This window comes from Rhinichthys klamathensis, unplaced genomic scaffold, assembly GCF_029890125.1.
Source record: "Rhinichthys klamathensis goyatoka isolate OS25496 unplaced genomic scaffold, OSU_Roscu_1.1 h1tg000111l_1, whole genome shotgun sequence".
Lineage (NCBI taxonomy): Eukaryota > Metazoa > Chordata > Actinopteri > Cypriniformes > Leuciscidae > Rhinichthys > Rhinichthys klamathensis.
Genome location: NW_026606649.1, coordinates 5940674 through 5954266, shown reverse-complemented (window position 1 = coordinate 5954266; position 13593 = coordinate 5940674). Strand labels below are relative to the sequence as shown.

At 37.6% G+C, this 13593-nt stretch overlaps 1 protein-coding gene across 1 annotated transcript in view; it reads right to left on the bottom strand.

The window, feature by feature from the left end:
- Positions 1–2575: 2575 nt before the first annotated feature.
- The window catches only part of vps8 (VPS8 subunit of CORVET complex), a 163294-nt gene continuing 152276 nt past the window's right edge, over positions 2576–13593 (bottom strand). Inside the window, exon 45 of the mRNA XM_056254327.1 lies at positions 2576–2774. Coding sequence (XP_056110302.1) covers positions 2631–2774 — 144 coding nt within the window. The 3' untranslated portion in view covers positions 2576–2630. The remainder of the gene's footprint in view (positions 2775–13593) is intronic.

Genomic DNA, 13593 nt, shown 5'->3' with positions numbered 1-13593 from the left:
CAAGAGGCGTTCTTGCTGTGGCCGTGTTGGTTTCCTTCTCGTGTTAATTGATGGGAACCAACAGGAAGACACTATAACTATCAATGTATCTACACAAAATGCACTCACAGCTGCATCAACAGGGCAGTGTTTGCGGTGCATCTCTGTGCCTTGCACTGTTTAGGACACTGAAATGAGCTTTTGAAGAGAGAACAATCCTGTCTCAGAGGCTGTAGGGGAACAACGCCTGCTCTTTATTGCTTAAAGAACTCTGTGTATCTGGTCTCTGGCACACACATCTAACTGTTTCCCGTGCAAGTACTGTGTATATTGGAATCAATGATACTGATGTAGATGCACTTTGTTCACCAGCTGAGAATGTTCAACCTGCTTACTTAATATTATCTGGGGTTTTTTCAACGACCAAATTTGACAAAAAAAAGGCCACAATGGACCATCAGGATTGCTGAGCGGATTGTTGGTGCCTCCTTAACCATAGTCCATTTTTTGTACACTTCTAAAGAGAGGCAAAAGAAAAAACACCCGTTGTTTCATTGTCATAAAATAATTGAATGTGGGGTTAAAATCACATTATAAAATAAATGTTTTTCTCCAAAACACGTTGGTCACAATTATTGGCACCCCTAGAATTTTTTATGTGTGAAATCTCTCTGAAATATATTCCCATTAATGCACACCAGTGTGGCTAGGAACATGAAATTGTCTATGACTTCTTGTTTTACATGAGTATAAATATGAGGAAACACAAAGGCCAAATTCCCTTAATCATCCATCACAATAGGTAAAACCAAAGAATATAGTTCTGATGTGCATCAAAAGATTGTTGAGCTTCAAAAATAGAAAGTGGCTGTAAGAAAATAGCTAAAGCATTGAAAATTCCAATTTTCACCATCAGGGCAATAATTAAAGGGGTCATATAATGCCATTTTTGTACAAGCTAATATGATTCTTTAGAGTCTAAATTAAAACTTTGTAATATACTTTAATTAAAAATTCTCATTAGTATTGTAAGAAAACACTTATTTTACTTGGTCAAAAACAGCTCTGTTTTCAGCACGCCGTTTCAGTGCATTTGACTTTAAATGATAATGAGCTTTGCTCACTCCGCCTCTCTGTTCTGTGTACACCGTTTGTAACACAATAACCATAACGCGTTGTTCAGTATAGACGTGGGATTATGAATTATATTGAGAACGTCGTACATAGAAAACATGCCGTAATGTACCCTGAGTGTAAACCTTAGACGCATTCATTGTGAAGCGTGCATCTAGCGATTTGCAAAGATTAATATAAATATTAAAGATTAATAAAACGTTACACTCACTTCAGTTATTTTGGAGGTTCAGCAGGAACACGAATAGCTGGTACAGGTCCAGGAGCAGCTTCTTAGCAAAACCAGCTTTATACTGACCCTCCTCGTTTATAAGCAGTCTGGTGTGTGAAATGATTCGCGCAAATATGAGAGCATTGACGTTGCTCGTGGGGAATATTCCCTTCGAAAACAAACTCAACCACTGCGTCTTCAGCGGTTCGGATTTAGGAACATTAAAATGACTGCTGTGTTCGTTATTACACCCAAGAACAGAACACCACAATCGCTTAGACGCCATTCTGCTCATAGACAGTGCTCCAGCATATCAACAATGACCGCGCCAGTCCGCGCGGACTATGATTGACAGCTGGCTCACGAGCGAGGGCGGGTCTGTGTTGAAACCCGGCTGTCAATCAACAATCGCGGGAGGGGCGTCCGACCGTGTGACGTCACACGGTCCAACGGCTTGATTTGAGACAGGGGAAAACATATAAGGAGATTAAAACAAAACCACTGGATGGATTTTTATCATTTTATGATGTTTGTGTACAGGCACTGCCAACACATTTCAGTACAATCAACTTGTAAAAGTGCATGTACCATTATATGACCCCTTTAAGAAGTTCCAATCAACTAAAGATGTTACGAATCTGCCAGCAAGAGGACGTGTGTCTATATTGTCTTAATGGACGGTGAGGCGGAAAGTTTGAGTGGCCAAAGACTCTTCAAGGATCCCAGAGGAAGAATTGCAGAGTTTAGTTGATTCTTGGGGTCAGAAAGCCTACAAAGTTTTGTCAAACAACCCCTACATCCCCACATGTTGTTTGGAACAGTTTCAAGAAAAATCCTCCTCGCTCCTCCAAAAACAAACTGCAGCACTTTTAGTTGTCAGACACGGCTTGAACTTCAAAAGGGACCTGACTATGGACAGATGAAACAAACTACAACAAAAAAAGCTTTTTGGCAGCAAACCCACCAGATGGGTTTGGTGCAAACAAACAGGGATAAAAAGAACCCCATGTCCACGGTTAATATACTGCTGGATCTTTAATGTTGTGGGTCTATTTTTTTGCTGGAGGTCCTGGACATCTTGTTCAGATACATGGTATCATGGATTCTAGCAAATACCAACAGATTTACTTTAGTATATTACAGGTGTCAATTAATTTATATCATCTGATTTGACACTGCAATAACTGGAAAAGTGTGGTGTCATTGCGAAGCATTTGCTAGTTTGTTAAAACATAAAATCACAAACATGAGTTCTGTACAGACATGGTAGTGCTTTATTAAGGTTTGTAACAGTGGGCGGAGTCATCTACTCTTCCACCAGTGGTGGTGGAGAAAGCTTTAACTGGAAGTTCTCGCTGTGATAAATACTTCCTGTTCCTGGAGGGGCAGGATTCGACAGACCGGACCTCTCATTGCCATGAGAATGGGTGAGTTCCGTCAGAACGGCAAGCTGAAAAACAAAGAAAACAGAAATGAAAAGTGTGGCAGGACAAAGGTAGAAAAACAGTTAATAATAATTAAAATAATAGTTAACAACAAAATAAAATAACAACAAAAATCAACAACAATAATATGAATGATATTTTATAATATTAAAATGTATACAATATTAATATATAGTAATTCATATAATCATATGAATATGCAACAGTAATAATAATAATTATTATTATCAAAACATTTTCATTAATATTGAGTAAGACAGCACAGTCAGTGCACAGAAACATTTGGAGAAAAAAAAGAAGTGCAAATCTTGCACATGCTGCCATAGCCACATTGAAGCTACAAATAATAACCTTTTTTAACAAATGAAAAGCGTTAAAAGCTTTTTACTGTGTCTCAGCATGCTTTCCCTTTCAGAGATAAATGAGTCCGAGTTATTCTGCGGCCCTCTAATAAAAACATTTATGTATTTATTTGAAGACAATTTATCTGCACACGACTGCTAAGGTTTGGTCATTTTGTTTTTGATTTTGTTTGCGGAGTACAAGGTCAACATCTTCAAATGTAGGGTTTATTGCCCCATTACACCCGGCATTCACCCAAAAATTTAAATTAATGTCATTGTTTACTCACCTTCATGTCATTCCAAAGCCGTTTTAATTTCTTATAATTTGATATTTTATTGTCAATGTTCACCAAATCATGATGGTTACCATCATTCTTTAAAATATCTTCATGTTCCACAAAAGAAAGAAAGCCATACAGGTTTGGAATGACATGAGGGTGAGTAAATGCATTTTTGGTTGAAGAATCCACCCATTTTCATGCAGCACTTCATGCCAATTAACTTTTTATTTATTTATTGACAACTGAAGCAATCTGTTGTTTTTGGTGATATGGTTAGTTGAAGTTATTAAGTAAAATGGGTTCCACCACACAGTGGGAAATACAGAACAGTGTAAAAGACCTAAATGCAGACTCCCACCACCCAACCCCCTACTCATTAGCAGTACTGGCCTGTCAGAGTCATTCATTAATGTGTATTTTCAGCAGGGACCTCGTTATGGCCAGAGCAATCAATGTGCATTTAACCAAACTGCATGAATCAAACGGCATAATCTATCCTGCTCTCTCCAGCTTCACTTTGAAGACCTCCTTTGCATCTTTACCATCTCCTTCCCTCTCTGATCTCACTCATATCTCCCTTTCCTCACTCCCATCCACTCCCACTCGAATCATTCCTTTTTTTTTTTTATGTGGACAAACCAACTTTTCAGCCATGAACTAATTTCATTTCACTCTTTTTCTGTCTTTCTTCTGCTGTTTATTAGCAGTATTTAAAACAGACTACCATTTATAAGCCCTATAGTTCTATTTCTTTTTTCTTTCGTTTCCCTATCTCAACCGGACACCTGCTAAGCCAAGGCCACGGAGAGTGACAGGGATAAAAGCAAATACAGACACAGAAAGCATGTCAGTGGCTAATCATAACCCCCATACTGTTAGCAAACAGGCTAATCACTGAGTATGAAGTCTGGACACATCTAATTCCAGCAACAGTCTCTCTCGATCATACTTTACTATGAGCAAATTTCCACTCTGTGGAAGAGCCTAGCATTAGATACTCTGGCAACTACGTTTCATTTTCAGTTTTTACTACAGCTATAGGATAAACATATAGACATGTTTGTTTGTTTAAGGAAGAAATAGTTGCTTCTATAAGAAAGAGACACTACAACATATATGTGTATTCATGTGTTGTACTTCTGAATGCGCTATAATGGCATTTCAGGTTGAGTCATATATGGAGGCGCTGTATGAAAAGTACGCCTTTGTGAGAAAACTATGGTGTATGATTTTATTATAGTGGTGGGGAGCTGTTGAATATGAAAAAGGACAAATACAATCCAAATACAAGGGAAATAAAAAAAAAACTTGCTAGGGGTCTGAAATACAGTAATTCATATTTCTTTGAAAATTCTATGTTGTACAACATTTTCTAACAATAAATCTGTGACAGACAGAGACAGGTGGACAAGACAGAAAGAAATAAGTAAAATAATCAATCAATCACACTTGTGAGTTGAAGTATTCTAGAATTTTGTATTCTAGTGTGTGGGAGATCATTTGTAATACAGTATATGAATGTTTATAATGATTATTATTATGCTGCAGGTAGACTTTCTCTCTCATCAAGTGTCTGGTTTGACGAGACATCGTATTTGGCCCTGGGATGAAGGCATGAGAGAAAACAAAAATACAAAAAAGGAGAAAACAAAATCACTATGCTCCCTCATGTGCCCTCACTTCTACAGAAATAAGGGCGATGCTTAATTTAGGGGGACCATGGGATGATTTTAAATGAGAAAATCACGACAGTTCAGATAATTCACTCAAAATCTGACATTTACATCGAACACAAATTAAGATATATTTAATGAAACCTGGGAAATTTCAGTTCCATTGAAAGTACATTCAAACAAAATGTTCAAGCTTCAAAAATGTTTTAAAGACATAAATAATAAAAAATAATCCATATTAATCAGGTGGTTTAATCTAAGTCTTCTGCAGAAACATGATTGCTTTATATGAGGAACAGATTTATTTTCAGCTTAAAACACAAAATACAAATCTACTTGGAGGTTTAAAGGCCAAGATCAGATCTTTTAGGCCATGTAAAAAACATTTATTTTAACAAAGATGAAACATTTTCAAACATGTTTAAGTAGTCGAAAGTGCCCCTAAAAAACACCCATATAATCTATCAAATGCCTTTCTCCATCCTCATTCTGTCCTTTCACCTCTCTTCAATCTTGTCCTCCTCATTCATTTACTCCGAACACCTTCCACCAATTCATTGCTTCTGATATTTCATTACCCTCCCAACACAATCCCTTTCCCTCAGCTGTATTTCTCTCTATCGCACGCTTGTCTCATCCCTCTCCATACATCTCTTTTTCCAGCCTTCATCTGTCTTCTTCCTGGAACTGCTGCATTGAAGGGAAATGGACCGACTTGGACCTCAAAGAGAGCAATCAAAGCTCAGCCCTGACAAAAGCATCACACACACACACACACACACACACTTCAGAGACTCTTAAACAAGGCAAACACAAACATGAACATAAGGCATACACATCTTTCATTTACTCCTGGTCAAAATCAAATGTTCCAGTAGCTAAATCAGCAGGTCCAGAATGTTCAGACAGCACTTCAAAAACCACGCATACACACACACACGCTACTGCTGACATAATCACAACTAAGGTTTATTGCCAGCACCTGCCTGGCAGCCTTCTCATTAATGCTGTAAAGGAACACACAAACATTTGTATTCTCAGGTGTTGGGAGTGGCTCTTTAAAAACAAAACATCAACACTCTATCTGTTTTTCACTTCTCATTTTAATTAATCTCTCTCTCAAATACACACACACGTTCAATCTGTTCAGCTCAGTTTCTAAATGCAAATCTGAATTTCATAATCTCCACACAGACAATGGAACAACGGGAGACACTAACCACACATGCACAAACGCACACCTTGTCTGATGCTCTGGTCTTTTTTCCTATCCACTCATCCTCTGAAACCATTTACGGTTTAATTAAAGAGCTCAGAACGGGGCTGTGCAGTTCTGCTGTGTTAATTATGGGAAGTCTATTGGGAACGTGTATGTGTGTGTGCTGACCAAACAGTTCTAATAAAACTCTTGAGGACGCTTGTGTGAGTAACTGAGGGACTGGCACAAAAGACTGATGTGTTTACCCGACTCTCGGCCTCATGGGAGACGGCCATGTCAATTCATGTCCCACCCTAAAGCGCTGCAGGAAAAACATCCACTGTTTGTGGTCGGTAGATTTTTTTGTTTTTTGAAACTCTCTTATTCACATCAAGGCTGCATTTATATGGTCAAAAATACAATAAAAACTGTAATATTCTGAAATATAACTGTATTTGAAAATATTGTAAAATGCTATTTATTCCTGTGATAGTAAAGCTGAATTTTCAACAGCCTGCATTAACTCAAGTCTTCAGAGTCATTATGATCCTTCAGAAATTATCCTAATATGCCGATTTAGTGCTCAAGAAACATTTCTTATTATAATATGTTGAAAACAGTTGTGCTGCGTAAAATATATCCCCCACACCAGATTCCCCCTCCAGGAAGAACAGTATTTATCTGAAATGGACATATTTTGTAACATTGTAAATGTCTTTACTGTCAAGACATTTCAATGCATCCTTTAATGTTTTTTTGTTTTTTTTACTGACGTCAATCTTTTGAACAGTTGTGTATAGTTCATAATAATATACTGTATATTAATATACTCGGGGGGTTTTCGACCAACCCAAATATTTTTTGGACTGCTGGGAAATACTTCAGATGTTTATATTGATCATCAAATAAAAAGTTATTTGCAGAAAGATTACTAAGTGATAACGTACATCGGCCACTAATTATCGAAATGCTACCAATCAGAATCAAGCACTCTAAAGAGAAAGGCACTAAAATGAATGAGAAGGTGGCCTATTTTTCAGATATTTTTGGATGGAGTGAGATGGGGAAGAGGGTGCTTGGGGAACACAGGGACAGTCACATATTTAAAGTCACATATTTAAAGGCAAATGTCTGGATTTTTAATTACCAGAATTACAAGTGTCAAAGACAGTGAGGCAAACAGCTCAGTAGAGGAAGCTACAGTACATAGTGAAGACATTCAAACAGAAAAACAAACAAACAATACATTTAAATCACAAAGATAAAAGGGTTGTGTTATGAAATATGTCAAATTGTTCCTCAGTGTTTTGAGGAGGGAGGCCTGAGGATCTAAAGTGTTCAGTTATTTGGGTTATTCCAAATGTGGCTCTTCAAACACGTATTTTTCTTTATCTCTTTATCTCACTTTATTTGAATTATTCTTCCAGCTTTGATCAAACTCGTAGTCTGTGATGGTTGGTGTTTGTTTAGATTGTTTAGACCCTCCAGCCTTTGTTTAGACTGGAAGGAAGCGTATATAAAATAATAATAATAAAATAAAGCATATACTGTATATATGGACACTATATATATATATATATATACATACATATACACACACACATATAGACTATGTGCTCTTCAGAAGAAAAATGTCCCCTTTAACAGAGTCCTTTATACTTTTATTTAGCACTATGCTTTGGGGAAACTTCTTGGACCTATAAAAAGTTGTAACCCTCTTTTGCCTTGTGCATTAGGTCTGCCAAATTAGTCTTGAGGACTAAAATGTTTTGGTCTCATAACACCTTCCTCTAGATTGATGAATCTCTCATCCCTGTGGGAAAAGTTGTGATGACACCCTTTCTGTACAACCCAGATTGATGCACTGTAAATGTTTCCATCCACAGGTTTTAAATGGCAAGATTGGCATAAATTCTAAAAATGCGCATTAAACTTTATGCTCATTTGATTCAGATACATTTTTTATCTGATAAGAAAATATGTGCATAAACTACGATGGAAACACATTTACTGAACAAATTACTCGATGCGCATAAAAAAAAAAAAAATCATCATGTGACTTTACACGAAGGGACAACATAACTGTACCAACCAGGAGACTGATCTTTCTGCACAGCATCTGAAATGCTGTTTTGGACGTTTGTCGTCCGTGGTTCGGTAAAATTAACTTCCAGAACTGTTTTACACGACTGCATTCCGAAATCTGCCTCCGAAAACAAGATAATGCGTTTATTGTGTTTTGTGCACTCTAAGTAACTTATTAAATATGGAACATTTTTATATACAGTGGCTTCTCCTGCTTTTCTTAGTGATATTTAGCGCCAGCTTATCAGGAAGTGACAATTTTGTTCTCTGTTTTAGAGGTCTCCTACAACAGGTTTACATGCATCAAAGGTCAAAAAACACTTTCATTTTCTCATAATATACATTGCACATCACCACATTTTTCAATGATTCGTCCGAGGATTTGGTCTCTCTAAATCCCTACTTTCCGCAAGTCTATTCTGCTCTTATTGGCCAGATGGTTCAGTCTGTTGTGATTGGTCTACAGGTTACAGCGTGTTTGGAAAACAAAACACCCATTACCATTAGGGCTGGGTATCGTAACAAAATGTTCGATACCGATACCTTGACTTCGATACCGGTTCCTGAACGATACTTTTTCCGATACCAATTTTATGTAACCAGGTTTAACAATATAATTTTATTTTTTCAGTTTGTTGACTTTTTTACACTCATATTTTGAGTGTGTAAAAAAGCACCAATGCTAAAGTTTTCTATGTTTCCTAATCATTTAACAACATGTATTCTTTACTTCAATGAGCTCATTGTTTCTGCCTTAATTTAATGCATTGTTTAACAATGAAACTGAATGAAAATTAATTGAAATGCATTACACTGTCACCTGATAACAGATCACTCTAAATTGTAATTTATACACATGCATTTTCTGTAAAATTGATTTAAAGTCTGTAAAGCTGCTTTGAAACGATATGTATTGTGAAAAATGCTATACAAATAAATGTGAATTAAATATAGGCTCCTGGGGAGCGGGATATATGCCTCGCGCTCAGCATACATGAAGCTTGCCGCAAAGCACTGGCAAAAGTAGCCTAATGATTATGGATGTGTCGGGAAACAATAGCAAGGAGATATTTTAATTGTTTATTAATGAACAAGTGTTTACTAATGGTGTGTTCACTGTTCACACCGAGTAGATTACATACAAAGTCAATGCAAAGACGCGAATAGACGCATCATTCGCGCCGGGCGTCCGGATGACGCGAATTGGGTGACACGTTTGCCGCGAACGTCTTCCGCGCAAGTTGAAAAATTTGAACTCGAGCGGAAGATTCAAGCGTAACTAGACGCGATAGACGCGTATTTGACGCTCTATTCGCGTTCGGTGTGAACACACCATTACTAGTGTATTCTGTGCGCTTTGCCTTATCAGATTTACCGTGTTACCGGTCTTGGCAGCAATTATCTTGTCGAAAATATTGCATCGCGTGCTTCTGGCATCGAGTCTGGCACATAGGTACACTTTGGATCATTTCCACATATTTTTCTATCTATCTGGGTTGGGACGCTTACACACACACACACACACACACACACACACACACACACACACACACACACACACAGCCTCACGTGTTTTAAACTAGTGTTTTTCCGCCACAGCCAATCATGCTGCATGCTTATTGTTTCACTGACGTTGACGAGATTAACCACTTAGGTACCGAAAAACAAGACATGTTTCGATACTCGGTAGTATCGAGGCAATTCCGTCGGTACCTAAAAAGTACTGAACTCGGTACCCAGCCCTAATTACCATAACTGAATTTCAGCTCCGGAGGCTTCCTAAAGCTCAAAGATTGTATACACACTGTAAAGACAGTACCAATGACGTAGATTTTACCATATCAATCCGAGACTGAGTCCGATGATGAAACATTGGAAGAACTAGTTATTCCATCGCAAGGATGACTTGAGCAATGTAGTTTCTCAGTGATACACTACTCCGTTTGAGGAACATTATGAGACGTTGCAACTGTAATTCCTCACCATCAGCATTAACAAGTGCAGGGCTCGACATTAAGGCTTGTCCGCTTGTCCGGGACAAGTGGATTTTTTGTAGGACAAGTAGAAGAGAAAATTAGTTGTCCGACCGGACAAGTTAAATTTCAAACAAAATAAAATGCCATGTTACTTCACATTATGTGCCACTCGTTACGTCTATTTTACAGATTTAATTTTACCGATTTGAAACGAACACATTTTTTCGCGCTGCCTGTGAATCTTCTGAATGTGACTCACAGAAAGACGCGCGCCAGTATAATGCGCATGCACAGACCGCGCGCCAGAAGTTCTCTTTCGCGCTTGAACGAACATCAACAACACACACAATTAAGCCAAAATGCCATTTGTCGAGTATCTTCATAACATAAGAACAGTCTTATGATGGACATAAAGAGTTGTGACTCGTGAGAGAATGAGGCGCGTGTGATATCCGCGTCTCTGTCCACAGCGGCTGCTCTTAAAGGGCCAGCTACCAATAAAGTGTTCTGTCAGTAAAGTTACTGAAAGAACAAAGGGAACAGAGAAAATTACTCACTGCTCTTGACTAAAGAACTTGTGTAGCTTCAATAAGTAGTAGTCTATATATAATTTATAATTTATGCAGCCCAGACTGTTTGATAACTTTATTCAATTTCTGTATATGTCCTACCTGTTACAGTTAATTTTTATCCAGACATCAATGGCTTATTGATCATTATAGCTGTTATCAATCATTTAGTTGTTATTGCTAATTTCAGAATTATCACTAATCTGTGTGTGCATTTGGTTTAGAACCAAACAAGTTGACTCATGAAACCATTTGTTTATTATATCGCAATCGCATATCACAACCGCAATATTGAACTCAATAATCGCAATATGACATTTTCCCCAAATCGTGCAGCCCTAGAAAAATTATAAATCTTTACCCGGACAAGTGACTTTTGTGCATGGACAAGTGAAACATAAATTTACTTGTCCGAAGGACAAGTGCCTCAAAAAGTTAATGTCAAGCCCTGAAGTGTATGTCCACGAAATAACTGATGTGTATATTTATAATTTATTGCAGTGCACATGTGGGAACTGTATCAAAAACAGCAAATGCGTTAGATGAGTACTAACGTCAATTACTGATGAAACATTAAAGTTTGTAAAACAAATCTATCTCCATCCTTTCATTACTCAAAGTAGTAAGAACAACAGACAATTTGCATTAATGGACACAATTTTAGGTTATAGTGGGCCCACAGCTGATTAGCAGTTAGCCGGAGAACTACACAATATAAAACAGAACTACATATTTTGATCACCCGGTAGAAATACAATAATTAATCATACTTAGAGATTCTGATTCTGAGGAGCAAGTTGGTCCAAATAAAGTGGGTTCCATCTTTAATGGATAAGCGTTTTATAAATCCCATTTAGACCTCACAGAGATTTGAGAAGCAACCATTAAAAGCTGATTCTGCTTTTGTATCGCTGTGGTAATTTAAACCACTGACCCTTCCCATTCTCATCCTTTGGAAGTGTTTACATGGAGAATTTGCTTTTGCAGAGCAGAAAACAGCATCTTCTCGACATGTACATAACACAAACACACCAGCTGCAGTGTTTGAGGGCGGGTCAAAGTAGACGTTGTTTGTGGGCAGCCAATGAAGACCATAGGTAGGCATTATGCAGATGTGCTACAGTATACGTATGCAGGTAACAGAATTGATACTGGAATTCATGACGACTCTTTTAGGTGTTCACAGTCGATTCTTTCTTTTGTGTGACAATAACTTGGTGCACTTTCGAATTTACAACTTTGCAGACCATTCTGCAATTCACGGACAGCTATATTATACACTGCATGAAAGGCAATATTCGAAAAAGCATAATAGGGACACTAAAATATATCAAAATGGAAAACAGATATTAAATTGTACAAAATATTTCACAATAATACAGTTTTTACTGTATTTTTGATGAAATAAGTACAGCCTTAGTGTGCATAAAAGAGAATTATTTCAAATACATTAAAAATATCTGACTCCAAACTTTTGAAAGATATTGTAAATATTAAATGGAAAATATGGAACCACTATGAATAACCAGAGCTGGCAACCATCCATGGATGAGTAGCCATAGGAAGGGATGTGAGGGAGTCTTTAAGCTGTGTATACTTTGCATTAAACGCACCATCCACACATACACATGCTATGTGTGTATTCATACTCATACTTAGTGTGCACAGGAGTTCGTTTGTTCATCTCTCTGAAGCTCACTTTGGCAGGAACGTCAAGCCTAGTGTAGTTTGATCCTCATTAACGAGAGTGGGATAAACAAACAGCACATACACAAACAAACTTCAGCATGTCACATACAGCTGACAAACAGAAACGGGATGGACTAACGGATCTGACAACAAATGGTCTCTTTTTCAGGATGTCTATCTACTTTGCTCTTAAGGCTGAGGACAGATGTTAAGATTGAGAGTGTGATAGGGTGATACTGGATTACAGCAGTGACTTCTTATTTCTTCAGAGGATTAGTGTCATAGATTGCAACTGCAACATTACATGATCAAACTGATTGAATAGGTTTGGGCTGATGGGTAATATAATATTTAACTGGAAAAGAGCATCAACAGCAAATGGAGTCTTCAGTAGGCCACAATGGTTTCCTTTACAGCTACAGATAAAGATCTGACTCCACTTACATGTGCAAAATGCAAACTGTCAAATAACACGAAAAGTTGCATAAATAAAAATAACTGAAGAATTTCCATAACTTACTTAAAGGAGAACTCTGGCGCAAAATGAACCTTTGGTCTAATTACACATTGTTACCTAGTCAACCGTTATCTGAGATTTGTTTTCATGATTATCGAATGTAAATAGTTTTATCTCTAAAAACAGTTTAGCCTATAACGCTAGTATAACGCTAGTATATAGGGCATAGAGTAATGACAAATAAAAATCGCTTGTTAATACCACTAACAAGGCTGAAAATAGCCCCACACTAACACGGTAGCATAATGAGGGTCCCTACCTTCAAACCGAAGCATTGAGAACTTTGTCAGTGTCCAGACAGTTTAATAAGAAGATATTTTATACATACAGTCAACTTCCCGTATACAGGCAGAAGCCATCTTTGAAAAACAGTCTTTACCAGTCGATCTACGAACGCCGATCCAAGCCTGCTGTTCGTGCTCACCTTATCACAACTTATAGCTCGTTCACATCTCACCAGCGCACTTGGATCGGCGTTTGTAGATCGACTGG